Source organism: Orbicella franksi, chromosome 7 (genome assembly GCF_964199315.1).
Source record: "Orbicella franksi chromosome 7, jaOrbFran1.1, whole genome shotgun sequence".
NCBI lineage: Eukaryota > Metazoa > Cnidaria > Anthozoa > Scleractinia > Merulinidae > Orbicella > Orbicella franksi.
In genome coordinates, this window is record NC_138151.1 from 19,102,882 (window position 1) to 19,125,372 (window position 22,491).

At 38.7% G+C, this 22,491-nt stretch overlaps 1 protein-coding gene across 2 annotated transcripts in view; it reads left to right on the forward strand.

Annotated features, from left to right (window-relative positions):
• Positions 1-18,625, forward strand: part of LOC145492356 (uncharacterized) — a 39,448-nt gene extending 20,823 nt beyond the window's left edge. Inside the window, exons 4-10 of one of the 2 annotated variants that reach the window (XM_081471797.1) lie at positions 590-637; positions 6,482-6,622; positions 8,277-8,495; positions 8,886-9,086; positions 16,385-16,491; positions 18,116-18,240; positions 18,418-18,625. In XM_081471797.1, coding sequence (XP_081327923.1) covers positions 590-637; positions 6,482-6,622; positions 8,277-8,495; positions 8,886-9,086; positions 16,385-16,491; positions 18,116-18,240; positions 18,418-18,429 — 853 coding nt within the window. In that variant the 3' untranslated portion in view covers positions 18,430-18,625. Of the gene's footprint in view, positions 1-589; positions 638-6,481; positions 6,623-8,276; positions 8,496-8,882; positions 9,087-16,384; positions 16,492-18,115; positions 18,241-18,417 lie in introns of both variants that reach the window. The other variant, XM_081471796.1, reaches the window with a different exon arrangement.
• Positions 18,626-22,491: the final 3,866 nt, after the last annotated feature.

Genomic DNA, 22,491 nt, shown 5'->3' on the forward strand with positions numbered 1-22,491 from the left:
AGACCAACACTAAACACACAAGCGGCCCCATTTATGCAAACCTGTTTCATTAGCTGACACTTATCGTGACCCTTTGACACACCTAAACCAATCTATGTCTGAACTGTACAACTTAAAAATCTGCATTTGATAGTAGTGACAAGATTATGCTCTAATTGAAACAAAACACTGAATGCAAGTTAGATTTGTAATGTATTTGTAGCTGCTTTCAATCCTAGACATAAAAGAGAACAACAGAAGCTTTTGATTAATTTTGATACTGGTAACATAATCTTGAGTTCACTACATTAAGAAATGTGTTGACCCTCTATGGTAACTCTATAAAAATACTGAAATAGACCACCAATACAGCTGTGTAAAATGTGTCAAGTTGATGGTCTCATTTTTAAGTACTACCAGCACCACAAAAATGTTTAAGGGGGGAGTGTGTTAGTTTTTTTAGTTCTTAATTTCTCAATATTGAATACATGTAACTTACATGTTTGTAACTCTACCAAGCTGAATGGCATAACCTTAACCTTAGATAAGGGTATTTCTCAGTTTAGTAATAGCGACGTGACAGTTATGTGTTAATGTCTGTTGTTTTTAGGTCAATGTGTATGAGCAATCTGACAGCACTGTTGCTGGATTATAACAAGTAAGAACCATGTCCTTTTTCTCCTCAATTAAGAAATAAGTGTTTTTCATATTTGGATATAGCAACTCAAGTAGAAACAGAAGAAAAACATGAGCTCTGGAAACACGTCATAAACACATCACTTAGTGTTTCTAATTCTCCCAAACTTTCAGTAGTGATCATCACACTGACTGTTTTGAATCCAGTTCATACAATAATATTTTTACAAAAACTGCAGAAATTTTTGCATGCCCATTGGCTAATTTTCATTGTCAAAATAGAGCAGTCAGACACATGAATTTATAATTTATACCTTTTTGTTATTGTAAAAAACAATTTGATGTCAGGTTTTCTTGCATCTGTCCTGTTATTGACAATGCATTTTATCACAACATTGTCAAATTAGTGTGCAGATTCACTTTGCTATTGCCTAATGAATCCACAGTTACTTTGACAAAGTTATTACAAAATTCATTATCAACAGGACAGATGCACAAAAAACTGCTGTCACTTTGTTATGTCCCCTTTGGGCGACCCTAAAAGCCAGAATGATGGAACAGCAGAATCACAGAACGGCGGAAAATGACCCCAAATCCTAAAAGATAGAATCACAGAACAGTAGAACAGCGGAAGAGCGGAAAATGACCCCAAATCCTAAAGGATGGAACTGCGGAACGGCAGAATGTTGAAAAATCCCCTGAAATCCTAAAAGACGGAATGACGGAAAATCCCCTGAAATCCTAAAAGACGGAATGACGGAAAATCACTCGAAATCCTAAAAGACGGAATGACAGAAAATCACCTGAAATCCTAAAAGATGGGAATGATGGAAAATAACCTGAATTCCTAACAATGGAATGACGGAAAATCACCCGAAATCCTAAAAGATGGGAATGATGGAAAATCACCTAATATCCGAAGAGCAGTTAGGGAAAGTGAAAAAAGGTACGTGTTTGTGAAACCCCCCTCCCTTGTAAAATAATAGTTTCTTTTGTTGTTGTTAAGAATTTGTTATCCTTTGGATTTCTACTACCAATTCTCATATAGCTTTCGCATAATACAGTCCATGTGAGAGGTTGTGTCACGCCGTCACTCTGTCACGCTGTGCAGACAAAGCAAGGTAAATCCTAAAAGCCACAGATAAGCAGAAAATCACCACAAATCCTAAGAGACAGAAAGTCGTGAATTTGCTGTATTGTTCAAAAAGCAAGTATTTTCCTCAAACTTTATTTCACTTCAGTGGGAATCAAGTAAAATTACAGTAAACATAACATCTGGGACATGTCAAGTGAATGACAGATTTGACAGCTAGCGACAACAGGCCACCACGTGCAGATGAAATTTGCAACGAAGCCAACAAAGTGCAAATCGTCGACTCAGTATGAGCTAGTATGCACTGAGTATGACGTTTAAATGGCCCTCCCTGAAAGGGAAGTCTATTGCAGACAAATCTCTGGTGTGCCATGGTTTGCCACTATTTCAATTTCTTTTAGGAATTTGGGTGATTTTTCATCATTCCGTCTTTTAAGAATTCGGGTGATTTTCCGTCAGTCCCTTTTTTAGGATTTAGAGGGATTTTCTGTCATTCCATCTTTTAGGATTTGGGGTCATTTTCCGCCATTCCAGCGTTCCGCCGTTCCGCCATTCCACCGTTCTGTGATTCCATCTTTTAGGATTTGGAGTCATTTTCCGCCATTCTGTGATTCCACCATTCCGCTGTTCCATCATTCCGGCTTTTAACATCCCCCGTCCACTTTCAGTGTCATGTGCAATTAGGCAACATCTTTCGACCATCTTTCAACATGCTATGTAGATGGCTGAAAGACCATTTAAAGTGCCACTGAAACGAAATTTTTGTATGTGAGATTTTTGCTTAGTAATAAAGTTTCAACCTTACTTGGAAACACTGCAAACTTTTTTTTCGCATGCGGTAAGCGAAAACTGCTTTTTCAGCCGTTCGAAGTTGGCTGGTTAAGCCCAAAATTGGCGGCCATTTTGGCACGGCCAAAACAGCCTAGTGACGTCACTGGTTGTATTACTCTCATGCTGCGCTGAAAATTTAGAGTGATTATGGGAGAAGAGATTACTGTTCGAAGCCCCCCAAAAAACATCTTAAGGACATCTCAGAGCTGTAAAGCAGATAATCACAGTAGCCTTAGACATGAAGAGATCGAGAGTCGATCCTGGGGCTTTCCAGTCTATTTAATTGGATATTTGCAGGATGTTTTATGTAAGCAAGCAAACGAGTGGGAGTTCTTAGATCGCAAAATGATCGGGACTCTTGGTGAAATGCCAGCACTCAATTAAACAATATCTACACTCATCAAGGAAAAAAGAAAAGACATGAAAACAAGAGAAAGCGGCTTTTGAAAATATTATCTGGACTGCTGCTGCACGAATCGCAGCAACAACGCTTCGAGTTTTCGAGTTGCTTCGCTTCGAGGAAACCGGACGCTTTGTGAGTTTCACGGCGGACGAGATTGTGCCACAGTGACCTTTAGGCCAGTTGTATCTGCTACATCCTACAAGTTATCACAACAGCAACAATTTAAGAAACCCTCTTCTTTTATATGAGGGAGCGAATTTAAACTATAAAGGTAAACTAAGCTGCCATGACCCTACAGGTATGTTTTCAGGAAACAAGAGAAAGCGTGGCAATGTTGGCGGCGAAAGGGTCATGTATGCAAATTAGTTCAAATTCTGTTTAATGAACCTTCGAAAGGAGTGTAAACTAGTGACGTTTTAACGAACTGTTTTGAACTTGGATATCATTAAATGAAGATCATAGACATAAGTATGTGCTAAAGAACTCAAAGTAATCCATCGGCCATGAAATATTGCAATTGGGAGATACGTGTAAAAGAGAAGCGAAATTCCCGCTTTGTTTACACTGATACGTATGCGGCGATAAAGCAAACCCTGCTGCGGATCACAATTTTCAAAGATACATTTTGTCTACCACAAGAACTCTCACTTATTAGTATCATAAAAAGATGCCCTCAGTGTGCAAAGAAGTACTCAACTCAAAGCTTGTGGACCGTTAACAACTTCGTGATTGTGCGGATGGCTGATGCGCTTACGACTTTTAATGCAGTAAAGTTGCCGAGGATATATTCGAACCTTGTTAATAGACCTTAGATAAACGCGAGAATCCAAATTTCAGAACCAGGCTGAAAACAGACAACGAAATATGGTGTTTAGGCTTCAGGACGTGATATAAAAGTTGCCACACTCGTCTTCGAAATCTCCAATCGAGTACTCAAGATGTTCGAAAAGTATACTGAGCTGTTATAATCTGTAGCATTTATTTTGGTGAATCTACACTCTCTGGCACCCTCCAACGTTTATGATGTGTATTTCCTGTCAAGGCTGGACAGAAATTATAAGGTAGAAAACTAGTAGGTATCGACAATATGAAGAATAAACTTGAATAACTCAAGTGAAAACAAGAGAGAATCTATAGCGCTTCTTGCGTGAATACAACCAGTGACGTCACAAGGTCCTTAAACTCGGTTCCAGAGCCCGGACACAGTTTTGCTCCAAAAAGTCGATTTCAACATCTAAAAAAAGCACTTTCCGTTAGGATTTGGCAGAAACAAAGTTCACCATTACTTTAAGCACGTTTGAAACTATAGATTGGGATAATAAAAGAGAGTACGAAAATTTCGTTTCAGTGGCACTTTAAGGTATTCCTGGGGCTTTTTTTGCCAAATATTTTACATATTAGGGGTGGTGAATGGTAAATGCGAGACTTTACGAGACAGTGAGACCAGCGCTTTTCTTTGCGAGCCTGAGACATATTAGCCTGCAAACGCAGACGTATTTCCGGCTGTCACTTGGTTCTGCTGAAAAATTATGTCTGTGAACCCGAGCCAGGAAATGATTTCTGTGACTTAATGACTTTTGTTTCTCCTTGGCCAATCAGATTCCATGATAGAATGAAACTCGAGTGCTAGTAGAATTCCTACATCATAGAAATCGTTTTCTGGCACGGGTTCGCAGACGTTATTTTTCGGCGGAACCAGGTGACAGCCGGAAATACATCTGCGTTCACGGGCTAGAGACATATTGACTTTTTAGATTGCGAGACCGAGACTTCAAAGTGTTTTGGGTGCAAGCGCGAGGGACTCACTCTTAAAATTCGAGCCCCAGATTTAGTTGAGAGTGATAAGAATGAGCGAGAATGAGCTTGTACAGTACAGAAGTCTTACAGAGGAGCCTTTTGTTGTAAATACTTGTGCCTTTACACAGTTCCACAGGGGACAACAGATAAGTTCTTCAACTTCGTGGGTTTATTTCATGATGAGCTATCGTGGGTTGTGTGTGGCTTCTTGATTTCCCTTTTAGCCATTTAGCCAGCCTTTGCGAAAAAGCTGGAACTGGAAATTCGACTATAACACACTACGTTAGGATATCCTAGAACAAAATAACTGTTTTTTGGCGCCAAAATGACGTTGCGGTAAGTTTTGTAGCTTTTTGTGGAACTAAGACAATTTGGCAGAAGTTAGGGATAACTTTTTCTCGGAAATTTGAAAGTTGCTTTATGGAAATTCAATATCAAGTGACGAGAAGATGTCATTTATTAAAACAAACAAATGAATCGGAACTTCAAAGCCCTTAACCTTGCAAAAAGTTGATCAAGACTCCGAGAGAGCTTCATATGAAAATCGAGACTGCGAGACGCACATAACTGCTAAAAAAACGAGACTGCGAGACCCGTGAAATTCGAAAATTTGCGAGACCCAGAGTTTTTGAAGGACCATTCGCCACCCCTCATATTATATCTGTAGAAATAATATTGTTCAATACGGATCATATTTTCACATTTAAAACATGAATCTGTATGTAGATTTGCTCTAAAATATTATAAAACTGAAAGAATGAAAAGAATTTCTGTAATATGATATTTTAATAGGTGATTTGAAAACCTTAATGTTTTGCCTTTTGCCATAACTCGAAAAGAAATACTTCTACTTTAAAGAACTATGGCAGGTGAATAAATACGATTGGAACCAATAATTTTGTGTGAGTACACCATTTTACTTATGCCATATTATCAAACTCGTGATGCCACTATGGAACTCATTTTCGAAAGCATTTGATTTACTCCCACAAAAAGTTTCATTGTTTGTAATTTTTCCGGTTATCAGAAGAAGAAATGACAAATAAATGATAATTACTGACCTCAAATGGCGGAAGAAGATTGTGGACTTTTCATGTTTCCCGATTTATAGGGCACTGATTCAAACAATTTTAGTGTAGTTGATCGGCTGTCAATTTAACAAATTGACATCAGTTTTTCATGTGTCTGTTCTGTTATTGATCATTGTCAATAACAGTACAGACGCATAAAAAAACTGATGTCCATTTGTTTTTAACAATAACAAATTGTCAAGCTGCCCACTCTCACTCGTCAGGTCACCATCATGTAAATTAAAAATTCACGTGTGTGTCTGCTTATTGACAATGAAAGGTAGCCAATGAGCACGTGAGAATTTCTGCAGTTATTATAAAAAATGACTTCCGGTATAATTAGACCGTTACCACTTTTAATATTCACAAGGGGCAAACATTTAAAACAGTTGATTTATTTCTCCTGCAATGACTTCTTGATACTCCTAACCTTAGTTTGGTGTCAAATAAATCCATCTTTCATCACTAAAATTTGAGTCTGACTGAAAAGAAGTCTGTTGTACCTACATTTTTTATGTAGGCCAGGTTACATAACATGTCGAAAGGTAGCATGTCAAAAGATGTCTCCTGTGTACGTAACACTGAAAGCTGGTGTAAATGGAGCATAACTGGATGCACTGAATGAGTTTGAATAATATTGTTGTCATTCTGGAACATTTTTCTGTCCTGTAGGTTTGGTGACTCTGGTTGCAGTGGTCTTTGTAGAGGCCTTTATGGTAACAGAACTCTGTTACGTCTCAGCCTTTGTTATTGTGATCTTGGCCCTCCCAGTGGAGAGATTCTTGGAAAAACAGTTTCAAACACTGTCCTAAGGTAAATTGTAGTCTAGTTACCTCTAAATGCAGCTTCCTGTCATTTGGGTTAATTGAATAAAAAATATTCTGAAGACTGAAAAAATGGTTATTAATTGTGAACAATGGCTACCATTTAAATAGGCTGTCAGTAGCGTCTCAACCATTTGTTGGCAGACATTATACCAAAACATTTACTACAGTTGACCATCATTAAAGTGACAGTGTTAAGCAGTCCAAAAACACTTCTCTTAATTTAATCAACACATTGGTCTAAGACATTTTTTTAATTGCTATAGGTAATTCACAAAGGAGCCACTTAAGCAAACTTAGTTTGGTGGATAGATCCCTACTACTATTTGAGAGTAGAGTGTATCATGTAGAGTACATTTTCCCCTCTAGCATAGTTGTCGAAAAGATAAATAAGAAAATGTTGACAATTATTTCAGTCAAAGACAGATAAACATGTTGCTGACAGATTACCAACAGTTTGTTGACTGTTGACTGACAGTTTTGTTGACAGACAACTGACAATATAATATCTTATGGGGGTTGCTCTCCACTTTTACCAGGAAAATTTCGCTGTCAGAGAGTTGGAATTGGACCAGGATGTAGTTGTGCTACACTTTCCAAATTACTTGTTAATTTTAACACTATCCAGATTAAGATTAATTATTTTTAATATTTACTATATATTGATATTAATATTTATTTATATATTTAAATTATCACTATTTATTTACCTATTTTCAATTTGTCATCTAGGTCTTTATTAATTAATCATTTTGCATACTGCAGTCCACATCAGGACTTAATGTCTTGCCAATTCTAAAAAAAAAGTGGAAAGTTTTCAAAATTAATGAATAACCCTAACCCCAACCCTAACCCTAACCCTAACCCTAAGTGAAGAAAGTTACTGACTTTGTTCAGCGGCAACTAGAGTTCTTTGGGACCTTAAAACTGTGCTCTGGTTGACCAGCTAATATAACAAGCGGAACGTTTAACAGAGGTGAATTTACAATAAAATAAGCCAACTGGGAAGTCCAAATGGTGATTGTGACTGCTTAATAGAAGTAACCGCTTAATGGGTGAAGCGAATTTCGGGAATTTGAATGGCGACCTCTTAATAGAGGGTGACCACTTAACAGAGGGTCTCTTAACAGAGGTTCGACTGTACTATATCGTCAGCCCAAAATCCCATGCCAACGTCTGCACAATCAGGATTAAGTTATGCTATCCCAAATCACAGACGACCATGACTGATTTTTCACTTCATGTTAAATGAGATGCAATTACCTGCTTTAAAGCAAAGACACTTGGCACTTGTCTTATGAACAACATAAATCAAAAAATCCGTTGACTAGTGCGTGGACTTCTTAGATATACTTTGCATTTTCAGTTGTCACAAACAATAAATGTAGATTGCACGCTTACTTTTGTTATAGTGTTCAATTTTTTGCCCCATAATACACTAAATTTTGATCACCTCTTTCAAGTGGTGGTCAACCTGTATTAAGTAGTCACTCAGCTATTTCCGGAGAGTCACTGCTTAATAGAGGTTTGACTGTATTATCAATAGTTTAATGCATGTTCTGTATGCTTTGAAAAAGAAATTAACGTATCGGGCAGTAATTATGATCAGTGAAAGTGTAGTGAGAAATTTTTGTGTATTTCAGTGACATTTATCTTGATGGCAACTTCTTGGAGTGTGAAGGAGTGATTGAACTCATCAAGCTCTTTGCTGACTCAGCGGAAATGGAAGCTATTGAACGTGCTGAAAGAAAGGAGGCAGAGAACATTGAAACAAACACGTTAGCTGTACCGGGTGTACCATCTGCTATGTCGTCAGTATCAAGGCCAACATCTTCTGTTTCCATTAAAAGTAAACCTGGAAGGTGGGTTCAAAATAATAACCAGTCTGAAAACACCTTGCAAACTTACATCTGGAACAAATAAGTTGCTCTTTGTTCTGTTCTCTGGCTTGTTTTGGTTATTCAATAAGGAATTTGATAGATGATGATCAGAAAGACCTTTTAGAAATTCTCCATCATATGGACCTGTTGCTGATCCATAAATTTCTAGCTTTTTCTCTTAATTTTCCTATGTACATGGTTTAAAGAAAAAAGTTTATTGGCATGATATCCCTGTGGTTACCATTCATGTGCCTGTCTGGGTGTTCCCTTGTAATCTCCAACGTATCCTCCTATCCAGCCCAGGGATCAGTGCATTAAGTCCAGTCTTGTCACATAGATTAGTTTGTTTGACATTTATTTTACACACAGTAGTGCAAGGTCTCGCATATCTTCCACTGGGAAAAAAGGGAAAAAAGGAAAAAAGAAAAAAAGTGCAAAGAGAAAAAAGGAGCCACCCCCCCCACCAGCAGTTGGTCCATGGATTCAGAAACTCCACTTGTTAAACAATGGTATTGATGCACATGGACCAGGCTCAACTCTTGGACCTGTTATGTGTATGAAAATGTTAAGAAAGTAAGTACTAGGTGTTTATGATGGTAACTGGTGAATTGTATCTCATTTAGCTATTGAAAGTATAGCAATCTTGTGCTGTAATTTCTTAAATCTTGATATATAAGTGATGAGGAGGAAACAGTTTCGCTGTTGAGTTGGCTAAAGAGGCTTTAGAAACAAATTTGGAGGGTTGCTTTCAAAGGAAAAGATTCTACTGATGTAAGAAGCGTCATGTTGTGCTCTTATAGGTGTGCTAATTAGATTCCAATAAAAGGTTCCCACAGTACCTAAAAGTGCAACTAACCCCCCAAATTATTTTTCCTTTAATGAAGTCTACTAGCTACTAGTTTTTCCAGTTACTTTAGTGAAAAAATCATATCGATTGATAAAATTCCCGCGATTCTGCAGGCGTTCAAAGTTGTAATTTCTGTGCCCACGACGGAGCATAGTGGGATCTGAGTCGGGCTTCTTGTGATGTCATCGAAGGACATGGCTCAAAACACTCAAGAGAAGTTTAACTGGGTTTTCGAGTGCTGTGAAAACATATTTGGGGTATTAAGGTATCAGTAAGGGGAAAATTTGCCATTTTGCATAATTTTACTTTTTTAAGCGGTTGGATAAATCTTAAGGTTATCTTTAAGATAAAAAAAAACCCACGAAAAAATAATATATCTGCCGCTAGTTATAGCGCGAGAAAGATGTTTTGCATATTCCTTACTCAATTGAGAGCTGATAAGTTCTGTCAAATGAATTAATTATCGAGGCGAGAAGTCACATGCATGACATCAATAACATGTTGAGTTGACACGTGATTCGGTCGCCAAAATCAGTGCACGGAAGTCTCCGAAGAAGAAAAAGCGATCTTGCCCGTTTTCATCCGCTAAATGAAGGCCAAAGAAGGCAAAACACACTTTCGACAAAGAGTGGGCTGCTAAATTAGCCGAAAGCAACAAAGGGTGGTTTTACAGCCAAGGAAAAATTGATGGATGAACTCGACAGCGATCGCAAGAAACTGTCGAAGCATAGAAAATTGACGAAGAAAAGTGGACAAAGTTGAAAGGAAGAGGATTAGTCAACCGATGCGTAAAATTTCGAACGCTAATATAGTAAATCAAAAGATAATTTCAAGTTTACTAACCTTGGAATTCTGACTTCACACATGAAAAAGCGGTTTATTCACTGGAGAATAATTTACTGCATGCCGTCGCGGGAAATTTGTACCTGTTCCGTGTTAACTGTCACAGTCCTATTGTTATATAGATAGTTGATTCCTCTGCGGTGTTTCCCTTGGTGTGATAATCTCATAACACTTGGATGCCGCCGAATTTTATTTTTTCTCTTTTTCTTGAAAGTGAAAAATAGGCGAGTTGTACGTGCATTTCGAGTTCCAAGTCGGCAGCCCCGGGACCAAATTGGTTGAAATTCGGAGAGAATGTTGTCAGAACGTTCGCCGACAAAACCGTGTCTGAGAATTCTGATTATTCTTATTAAAAAGACACGCCTTTTTTCCCAGGCAGTTCTATTTTTTTTCCTTTTCTAACTTTATCCTCTTGTAGAAAAATAACAAACGCATGTGGCAAAAATCTGAGACACGGTTTTGTAGGTCAATGTGTGAAGAAACGGATGCCATGTTAATCGTTTTCTCCGGCCTAAATTTAGCGGGCATATGCCTTGATTTATAGGTTCGTGAAGCTTTATAAACACATTCACGTTTTCGAAACACGGTAAATTTTTACCGTTTAAAACAGATCGGGTCATGATCTGTAGTTATTAAGCTTACAATAAATATACGGTTTACAGGGGTTTTGTTAAAACCACGAACGCTAGAGTGGACCGCGTGCGGATGGTCAAATCGGTTATACTGATACCTTAAAATATGCTTCATATTTTGTCAAAAATGGACAAGAACTGTATCATCTAGCAATACAATTCGGAGTCTAGTTACGATTAGGACGGCTATGATGTATATAGTTTTCTTCGATTTCGAAGTGCGGGTCGCCAGTTGAGCCTGCCACCCTGCAAGTCAAGATCGACAATTTGCTGGCCCGTTTGGCTATTCTACTAATCTACATACAACACTTCTTTCAGTACTCTTACTGAACCCTTGATAGTTCTTAACGATTAGAGTATATTTTTCCGTTAATTATTCAAAAACGCGGAAAAATTCGTCTTTTGGCTTCGTTATTGCCGACCAACCATATGTATACAAAGTCAATTACTGTGTACAAACATAAACCTTGCGAGTTACACAAATTTGCATTTTTCTTACTAGTAATTAAAAATCCTTCAACAAGATTGACAAAGGTTCAGTATGGTATCAGTTAAATGAATACGGTCGAATACATTTCTCCTTCACTGTTCTTTTGTTTTAAAAGTCTTTTTTGGTACGCTGATAACCTGAGTGTTGCGTTTTGGTCAAAAACAAGCTCATTCTCCTCCCAGGTCTCCTTTAGCTTCCTTTCAGTGCTACAATCTTCATCAGTAAAGTCGAATCTAAATGGTTTGTTTTACTTTCCTCATATACTTATCAACCTTGATTCGTTGTGTATGCAGATGAGAAACTCAATTGCAGATTGTCGGCCTCGAGCATGTGGTTGTATATGAAATCCACAAATACATAGCTAGTTCTGCAGTTGGAAACCTCACAAATCTTAATTGCCTTGTTGTAGGACGTATGTGCCATTGATTATTCGATTACAAAGCTCTATTTCGAGGACAAACAGAACTTTATGGGCCGATTATTTAAACGAAGTCTAAGTTAATCATTGTTTGGGACTGAGCCGCAGTTTAGATGTCTCGATAAACAACGGCTAAACAATGTTTAAAATTCATCATTGAAACTCGACTGAACAGTGTTTTCTCGAGCTAGTGGCTAAACCGTGTCTTACGAGGAAGTGCATTGTCTACAGAGTTATTTCGTATGCAAATTTCCAGACAGTGGTTATGGCTCTTAAACATGACATCTAAAACAAGCCCCACAACAAATTTCAGCGAACAAGAAAAACTTTTATTGGTCGAATTGGGTAGAGACTTTCCAGAAGTGGAAAGTAAAGACTACGACAGTAAAACCGCATCAGCCAAAAAGGCAAAAGCATGGGAGGACTTCTTAACTAAATTTAACTCCCAAAATCCTAACGGTATCAAACGTGACCTCAGTCAGCTTCAAGGATGCTGGAGGCGGCTGAAACTCCTGTCGAAAAAGGAGCACAACTTACATCTTCATGAAGCCAAAAAAAACTGGTGGAGGAAAAGCTCCTGCCTCCCCTAGTGAAGAAACCAAATTAGTAGCAGACGTAATCCCAGCCTCGGTTAATCCTCTAGCAGGAATTTGATGATGAGGCAGGACAAGAACTTGATTTATAATGGTAATAGGACTGAGTGAAGTCCAATTCGGTCTGTAATCATACGAGTGATTAACAAAATCGGACGACCGCAAAGCGGGAGTCCGATTTGTTAATCACGAGTATGATTACAGACCGAATTGGACGACACGATGTCCTGTTACCAATTAATCAAAACTATGACAAAATTCGAGAAACGAACAAACCATCGATTGATCGCTGAACGATTAAACTTCGTTATGAATGCTGAAAAACACAGCGGTTTACTCAACAAAGTGCACCGCAACAGCGCGCGCAAAATGACGCGTACTGTCCAATTACAAGCATGACGCGTACGCTGTCCAATTAATGCTCAAATCGGGCTGCTGGTAGCCAATCACGTTCGAGAATTTTGTTATAGTTTTGATTAAAGGTGGAACAAAGACGAGAGGGAAGTTATTACATACAGAGTGGAGCCAAACCTTGAAACTAGCGGAAAAAGTCACGAAACAGGACCATAGTCGTGTGTTTTTTGTGCACCCCTCAACCGGTATATCGGTTGACATATCGACCGACACTTGACTGATGTATCGGTTGACATATCAACCGACACTCGACTGATATGTTGGTCGACATATCGACCGACACTCGACCGATATATCGACCGAGATATGTCGGTCGACATATCAATATGTCGACCAACACTCAACCGATATGTTGGTCGATATGTCGACCAAGAGTGGTTGTCCGATTGTCGGCCGACATGTCGATCAATAGGCTACCGACATTCTGCCGATACTTCACTGATGCTTGCGTACTGGTGACTGTAGCCTGCGTCGCAGATGTAATTTAACCTAGGTTAGTAACTTCTGCTGAGCTGCGCAGGTATCCCTGTTTGAATAGAAGACTGGAAGGGAATTACTAAAATAAGATACATGCAAGGAGTAATACCAGTGGGGGAAAAAAATATAACATACCAAATGAGGACAAATATCCCATCTTCTTGAATATACCCAACTAAAAAGTACAAGCTAGAGTACATATGGAAAACAAGCATAGCCTCAGTAGAATTATTTAACAACAAGTACGACTTGTTGACAGGGCAAGGCTGAAACCCAGCCCCATTCCATACCAGAAAAATCAAAGGGACTACGCCAGTGAAGGCCAGATACCACGACAGATATGGCGGTGTGAAGAAGTTGCTTAAATATGAATTCGTTTTTCTGGATTTTTTTATCTTGATTGTTTTGTCAAATGCTTGTATAACTCTCCTAAATTTTAAGTCATGCGGTAACCCCTCCCACAGGCAAGGAAATGTAAAAATCAACAACAGCAAAACAGTGCGATGCATGGGCAAATTCAATACTTACTCGTCTTTCATCAGTTCTATTCCAGCACCTTGTTATCCTTCATCGTCCTTATCTTCTTTCCTGTCAACTGTATTTTGTGTATTTGGCAGTATTTCACTTGGGTGTCTTGCTTGACAACGACTGAATTTGCGGCACATGATCCGAACATAAAGCCTTCAGAAATTTTTAAGGTTGACCAAAAAAGGATGAAATGCGCATAACTTATACATCTGACACTGGCAGTCTAAGCTTTTGACTTATATTATACGACAGTCGACCGATATACCACCAACAGTCGACCGATATTCCGCCGAAAATCAATGGTCAACGTATCAGCCGAGTGTCGGGCGCTATATCGACTGAGATATCTGCCGATAGTCGGTCAATATGTCGACCGACACTCGGCCAATATCTCGGTTGATATATCGATCGATATATCAGCCGTCATATCTCGGTCAATATATCAGCCGAGTGACAATCGATATGTCGACCGACATATCAGTTGAATGTTGGTCAATATGTTGACCGATATATCGGTCGAGAGTCGGTCGACATGTCGACCGATACATTGGTCGAGGGATGCACAAGTTACACGTGATCCGTCGAAAGTACAGTAATTTTCAATCACTTCTAAAAATTGTTTTCTAGAATCGCCAATAACCCTCTGGTTTATTTTACATTTGTAATGCAAACCATCCCCACAACAAGAATTCGGTAACCCACCATATAAATCAATCTCGCAAGACGCGGTAGGAACTGTGCACATCTAAATGTTTGTCACTCGCTTGAATAGTAAAGAAAGTTTGGCTATCACCTTAGGGGGGTCCTTCTTAACTACCAACTGGTCATGAATTTTTTACTAAGGAAGGTTTCTAACTCTAACCGTTATATTTTGAAAACCAGACCTAAGGATAAGCTTTTTGCACTGGTTTGTTCCATTGAAGAGTCCTGCAAAAGTTTCAAATCATGGCCATATTTGACTAGTCAAGTGACCAGAATCAGGAAACACCTAAAACTTACAAGGCGTACAAATCTGAAAATTTAAATCAGTGTCAATAGATTATGAATGTCCACGTGCTTAGTGCTACGCTATGGGTTTTGTGAAAGTCGTATTATCTTAAAAGTTATGAGGTATTAACAGACTTTCTACAGTAGCTTTCCTCTTTTACGGGTAAATAGTAATTCTATATGTATGATTATAAAGATGGCTAAGTTATTTCTGTTTCAAAAGAAAAATCGTTTTAGGGATTTAAAATTCTAATGATGTGATCCCAATAATTACAGGCTGATTTCTATTCTCCCAACAATAAGCAAAATCCTTGAGAGAGGTTTTCATTTCCAAGTCTACAAATACTTGGGCGACCATGGCATCCTTACATCTAAACAATATGCTTTTTGCCCGAAGATGTCAACTGGGATCACACTTACTCATTTTTTGGATACAGTATTGGACAACATGGACAAGGGCCTTGTTACTGGTGCGGTATTTCTGGACCTGATTAAAGCGTTTGACACTGTCGACCATCAGCGTCTAATCCACAAGCTCCACTCGAATTTTTTTTAAGTCACTCTGTGGAATGCAGTTGAGAATGCCCTTTCCTGTTCCAAACTTGTGTCTGTTGTTGTCCCTTAGGGGAGTATTCTGGGACCTTTGTTGTTTCTTAGTTACGTCAATGACCTACCACAATGCTTACGACAATGTGATTTAACATCCTTTGCTGACAACACCGTTGTCTACACCTCAGCAAAGGATGCTGCTACCCTAGAAGCCCAGTGGTTCTTTTTCAATCGCCTCACCTTGAATGAAAGCAAATGCAAATTTGCCTTGTTTGGTAGTACACAGAAACTAAAATCGTTCCAGAATTTCTCTCTTTGCATTAATGACTCTCAATTAGAACGAACCGACTCCTTCAAGTACATAGGAGTTTTATTTAATCAGTGTATGACCTGGCATGAACACGTTCATTCCATCATCGATAAAGTTAATTAACGTCTTAGTGTTCTGCGAAGAGTGAAGCACAATTATGCTACCACTCCAAGCCCGTCTTACTCTTCACAGTAGCCTTGTTCTTCCCTTAATTGAATTTGGAGACATAGTTTGGGGCGATAAGAACAACTCCACCCTTATGGATCTTCAAATTCTCCAAAACAAGGCAGCTAAGATCATTATTGATCACCACCCAAGATCCTCTGCAACTGAAGCTCTTGATTCCCTTGCTTGGAAGCCACTGCACCTGAGACGTCGTTTCCATCGTTGTATAACAATATTTAAGCGTTTAAATGGTTTTACTGATTTTAGTTGTCATCTTATAACGAACAGCCTAGTTCATACTTGCAACACGCGACACAAAAATGACCTCCATCTTCCACGTGTTAGAACAAATTGGGATAAGCAACATGTCTTTTATCATGGTGTCACTGACTGGAACGTTTTATCTCAGGAGACAGGTGACACCTCCTCACAATGTTACTTTAAAGCAAATCTTAAGCGAGAGCTGTAATTAGTTTTATTATTTTATATTTATAATGTTTTATCCTTTGATGTACATACGTATTTTAATCTTCAGCTTTTAAACTTTAACTTTTCTGAGAAAGGTAAATGAGAAATGAAAAGATTATTTTTAATCTTGATGTCCTCTTTGTCTCGTAGATTAATTACACATTCAGAGTGCTTACAGGAACTAGATCTAGACGATAATCTCATTGGTGACTTGGGAGGAAGAGAGATACTTGAGGCACTTATGGACAGAAAAGAAGGTCAGGAGAATATGTCTCGTCTTTTCCAGGTTCTCTCTCTTCTGCCTCCCTTGGTCATTTACCTCATTCCCAGGCTCTCTCTCCTCTGCTTCCCTTGGTCCCAGTGACCAAGGAAGGCAGAAGAGAGAGAGCCTGGGAATGAGGTTGAATTGCCATGAACTGGCCTGAACTGGCCTGAACTGCCCTGAACTGTCTTGAACTGCCCTGAACTGCCCTAAACTGCCCTAAACTGCCCTGAACTGACATGAACTGCCCTGAACTGACATGAACTCATATTAGGTCTCTGCTCTTCATTCAGACTTGTTTATCAAGTGAGCAATTATTAGCGATCCGTTTGCTTCCCATTTACTCGTAATGCATGCATTATTTAGTCATGCATAATTTATAACTGGGACCTGTACAGCATCTGAAATGATTCCAACCGCACGTGCGTGTGTGTGCCTTTTCCACCATTTTTTGTCTTCCTTTGCGTTTGTGCATTTGCCATTTAGCTTTGCTTAGTGTTTTTAATCCTCAATTATGATCATTTTGTTTCCCGATAACAGCATTTTTATTCTTTTGTTAAGGATGTTCACGCTGATTGTTTCTGCGCATCGTTACTGAAATGAACAATGATAGGGCAAATGGCCATTGCTATAGCTTTGCCTGGATTTAACGATCTTGGAAGTTTAGTGACCCCTATTTTTCGTTTGATGGATCATTTTCTCTACAGATTTTCTACGTTTAGCGAAAAAATGAAGAAAATCTATTGACTAGAGGTTTGAATTTTTTGCAAAATGCACCATCGAATTCCGTTTTTTTAGTTCTTCGTTCATTTGTACGACGGTTTCAAATGCCTCTTGAAGGGTTAAGTTTTGTGAAAATATTGGGAACATTTGGAATTATTTACGCAGAAGACCTACTTCTACAAAATATGACTACGATCGTTTGCCTGACAAACAATCTGACACAAGTAACTCATTATCTGATTGCAGAGAGGTAGCGCTGTATAGTTTGCTAAGAATTTTGATCTTTCCAACTAGCAATGTGTGCACATTTCAATGATAGTAGTTTTTGTACATTTCTTTCTTAAGCACATTAATTCAAAGAGTAGAATACTAATTTTCATTCATAACGTTGCTTTTTAAAGCATATATGGTGGTTTTGTGCCTTGATTTTTCAGGTGATTTTTCATCTTTTTTACCGTAGACTCCAGCTAACAGTTTCAGCGCAGCATACACGGTCACTGATGTCCATTTAAAATTTCACTCTTTCCAATTTATTGTGACAGCTGTGAACCGACGTTATTGGTTAGATATCAGCTCAATCTGTTTCTTGGTTACTTTATGGAGTCGAAATCTTTCATGAATTTATGTAGTACAAATTAACCTTACTCTACCTGCGACACATGTTGTAACCTAAGTCGGGATCATTTTAGGTTCAACTTGGCGAAATTTTTGAAACCTCGAGACATTACAAAGCCGGGATCTTTACCGAGGCTGGACTGATCTGTGTCACTATTATTTGATGACTAAGATATTTGGTTATGTAAGCTGTGGACTATGCTATGAATAAGAAAAGGAGAAACATGCAAACAGGTTGGATATTTTCTCTTTTTAACTAAACTTTCTCTCCTAATTTGTAGCTGGCTTGCATGCTGTTAAAATCAATGTCACTCACCGAATGAACTCAACAACATTTGCTGCCATCAACAAGCTTGGATCAGGTCTCAAGAAAAAAGGGAAAAAAAAGAAAGGAAAGCCTGGCAAGGTATTAAACTAGCTTCTAGATCAAACCTACAGGAAGGAATTTTTTTTCATTTGACAAATTTTTATTTCTTTCTTTCTATACCCTTGCAAACAGGAAGGAATGTCTTACCTGTAAAATGATGAAAACTGACTTGCAGATTCAACAAGAATTTAATGGGTTTTGTGTTGATATCCATAGAAACGAATTTAGATGGGGGAAAACATGTAGTTCATCTGGCCAGTTGCTCACTAAAGAATGTTAGCCAACTTGGGAATGAAGCTGGTTTGATGCTCAGTCAAGTTTCAGCACAATTCCAATCAAACACAAGAACAGTTCATACATTTGCGTCTGGACGATCGCTCTCAAGTAGTGTGGTGTACAGGACATACTTGACTTGAACCATGACGCGACAGAAACCTCGAGCTCATAATTTAATTGTTAAATAAAGTCGGGGGTTATCCAGAAAGTTTGCCAACGACAGCTCCAGTGTTCTTGAGTTTTGCTTTTGCTTTTTTGTTTTAGTTTTAAAACATTAAATCTTTCCTCAGCAACTGTAAGTTCCTGTCAGTGTGTCTTGTCATGACCATGTTGAAAAGTGACGAACTTAAGTTTAATAACTTCCACATTGGTCCATAATGGTCTCAAAGAAAACCTGTAATGTTACGAGTATGTGCAATATCGAACTTAACCATGATCAGCCCCATTCCTTTGTTGATACCATAGTATAGTACCCAGTGTTATTACACTGATGGTGTTATCCTGTATAGATATTATTATTATTAATTATTATTATTGTTATTATTATTATTATTATTATTATTATTAAAGTAGTAGAAATGAGCAAAGAAACAAGTGATACGCGAAACTTACGACGAAATGACGTGAAAGGCTGTAAAACCGCATCTGTGTCCACAATCGTCATTTATACATGTCAGTTGTGAAATCACTCATATATTTCGAGGCTTTCAAAACACGGTATATGCTTGCTTAAATACAAAGGAATTAAGCAGGATAGCTGTTATAGCACATGGTTTTTTTTATCACTTTTTTAGCACATGGTTATCCATAAGGGTTTTTCTTCAAGGGTGTTTTGCTACTAGTGTCCATGATGAGGTTGTTCGGCACAAAATGTATCAGTCTTGAAAGAGGAAAATGTCGGTTTTCTTAATTGTAGAGAAAACCGGGTGAATGGGGATTCCACCGGGACCACAAAATTAAAACTGCAGTATAAAGTGGCCGCCGAGTTCCCAATCAGGGGGGTACAGTTTAAAAGTCCGATAGTGCAATTTACTCTGGAGGATTTTTTTTCCTTCACTTCTTCTTTGCACAGTTTTTTTTGTCAGTCACCCTCCCTTGCATGGAATTTATTTTTGTTTTTCTTAATAGAGGGTGACCACTTAATACGGTGCTGCATACTACATGTTCGACTGTAATTTGAAGGACGTCTAGCAATGCCTCATGTTGTTCTTTAAATGCCTTGAGTATATCGAGAAGCTCGTCTAGAATAGAGTCCAGCTTCTGTAACACGTCCAAACAGTCCATCTTGAAACACAAATGTCTCTGTATTGAGAGCACCTATGGCAATAAAGTCGTTGTGAACGGTGTTGAAAAGATATCATTTTCGGACAACGCCATGGAAGGCTGAACAGAAAATTGGGAATTTACATAACTTCCGGTAAAAGAGGACAATGTCCTGAGGTATACCCAAATTTTCGAAAGCTTTTTCCTGGAAATTTCCGTTCGATTTGATTTTCATCCTGGAATTTCCGGAATTTTTGGTTTAATGGTTTGCTCTTCGGAAATTCGACAGTTTCAGGTTTTCTGGAATCTTTCCCAGTAAATTTCTTCCCGTTTCGAAAATTCAAATGGAAAGCGTCCCGGTTAGGCTCAGTCTCCAGAGCTTCTTTATCGGATAGGGTGCTGTTCCTTCCCTTTCTTCCTCACGTTTGTCACCCAACCCCTATGCCCCTTCCCCGTTTACTTCTGCAACGCAGGCTGCATTTGTTAGTGTGTTTAGACAATAGGCAGTCCGCTTATGTGAGTCCGTTAGCGCCGCTGTTACATCACTCTGTAACGTTGTCGCAGTGTTGCACCTATTTTTTCATCATTATCTATAAAATCGTCGACAAAAGCCCTTCGTAACTCATGTTTAGGGCAACTGTGTCAGCCGCAACGGTCATAAATGGGCTATCGAATTTTTGGTCAGGTCATAAATACGGTAGTAAAAAGCGCAGATTTTGGTCATAAATAGGGTAAGGGTCTTGGGAAGTGGGCCGCACACCCACACCCAACTTTTCTGGAAGTATCCCCCCCGGGTAATTGAAGTTGATTCGCCTACATACTAAATACTTATCTAAAAATTGACAAATAGAATTACAATAATTATAGTAATGTTTTTCAGAAGAGTATTCCACAGCGACTGGGCGGCTATGCTGTTCTGTCTCAACAAAATATTCGATGCCTTGGAATGATTTTTCCAACGAAAGAAACGCTGCCGAACATGTACAACTCCTTAAGCAATGTGCACGTCTGAATGGCCCGTCACGAGTATTCGCTCAGCGCTCCAATTAATAGGTCACTGAGAAATGTATTTGAAGTCTTTCCAGAAACAATGACAAGTATATGAGGTAAACCGATTTGAGATTCTGACAACACTCACATGTGACATTCAATGTGAAAAGTTTATTAACGGCGCGGCCATGGGCCGAGCGCGGTTCATGTTCTACCCTTGGTTTACTATTATTAACCGCGCGGCCATGGGCCGAGCGCGGTTCATAATCTACCCTTGGTTTATTTTTTTTCTTTAACCGCGCGGCCATGGGCCGGGCGCGGTTCATAATCTACCCTTGGTTTATTATTATTATTTTCTTTTTTGTCGGTGACCAAATCAAACTTCCTCTCGGCCAAATTTTGAGTCACGCAACGTGTGATGTTTATTCGCTAAAAGCTGTTAAAACATTAATACACGGACAATTTTACGGATATTGTTTTCTTTGTTGTGGGTAAAATATATCTTCTTTTGGTTTTATCGAAGCGTTGGATTCAAACGGAATAATAAATACGCTAAAAAAAGGTATTATGTCAGCCATGGAATGCGTTGAAGTTGCAGCTTTCACTTTCGATAGGTGACAAATAAGATCATGTTTACTTTGCAAGTTTATTTCGCCAGAAGCGACGGTCATTAATTTATTTGCAATTTTGCGAGTATTTCTTGTGGTTTTAGGCAAATGAAGGAAATTCTTTGGCTGTTTCATCACAGCGAGGTCATAAATCGGAAGGAAAATTAAATATTTGCAAGACAAGCAAAGAACTTGCCAGAACACGCAAGGATTATGTCATTGGTAGGGAAATAACCACCATACTAAAGATAGCCATGGATAACGCAATTCTTGAATTATGTGACTCGTGTGACTTCTTTGCTAGCCCTTTACTCAAGGGAAAAAACAATTAAATTTAATCGTCAGTTTTAAGAAAGAAAGCTGTTGTTAATTTAACTCATCTCAGGTCCTGACTTTCGCGGGAAAAAATTAAAAACCCAGCGCTCTTCAAAAATTATATTTTTTCACCAGAAATTCAGCTCGGAACATATACATATTTATATTCGTTTGAATCGTCGATGAAATGACCTTTTCCGGATATTTTTTCCTTCGGGGTTAACAAAAACCGATTACAAAATCACGCCGAACCCACACGTTGCAAAAAAATCTCTTGAAAACCCACACTTCGAAGCGATATATCACTTTAGCGTTAATAGCTACCACACATCGGCAGAAGGTAAATCTATTCCTTAACAATCCAGCTTTGTCGAGTTAAAATTTCAGCGAAATCGAACAAAACCAGAATTAATTAGGATTTTTTTTGTCACCTCACTTCCCAGACTTGACCTAACAAAGGAAGCAACGGTCGCCCATAGCAACCGAAAAACACGAACATAACAAAGCCGACTTTTCAGCCAAAAAACTCCAGAATTATCGCCTGAGAGCTTAAACGTGAATGGGAACATCTTTTTCGAACTTTTTTCAACTGATTTAGCCGAAAGACTGGCCTCGGCGGGCTACAAAAAAGACCAAGAGAAAAACAGAACAGGAGAGCATAACAAGCCGATAATATTTCACCGCGTGGCTTTCGGCACGAAAACGAAAGTACAGCTTATTTCTGGATAAATTCAGCCTTAGAAGCCAGCAACTGGTCCCAAATTACTTTCTGTATCCTTACAAATGTCCTGACTTCCATCTCCGAAAGATTTTGCCCCAATTTTGAGCAAATAACCAT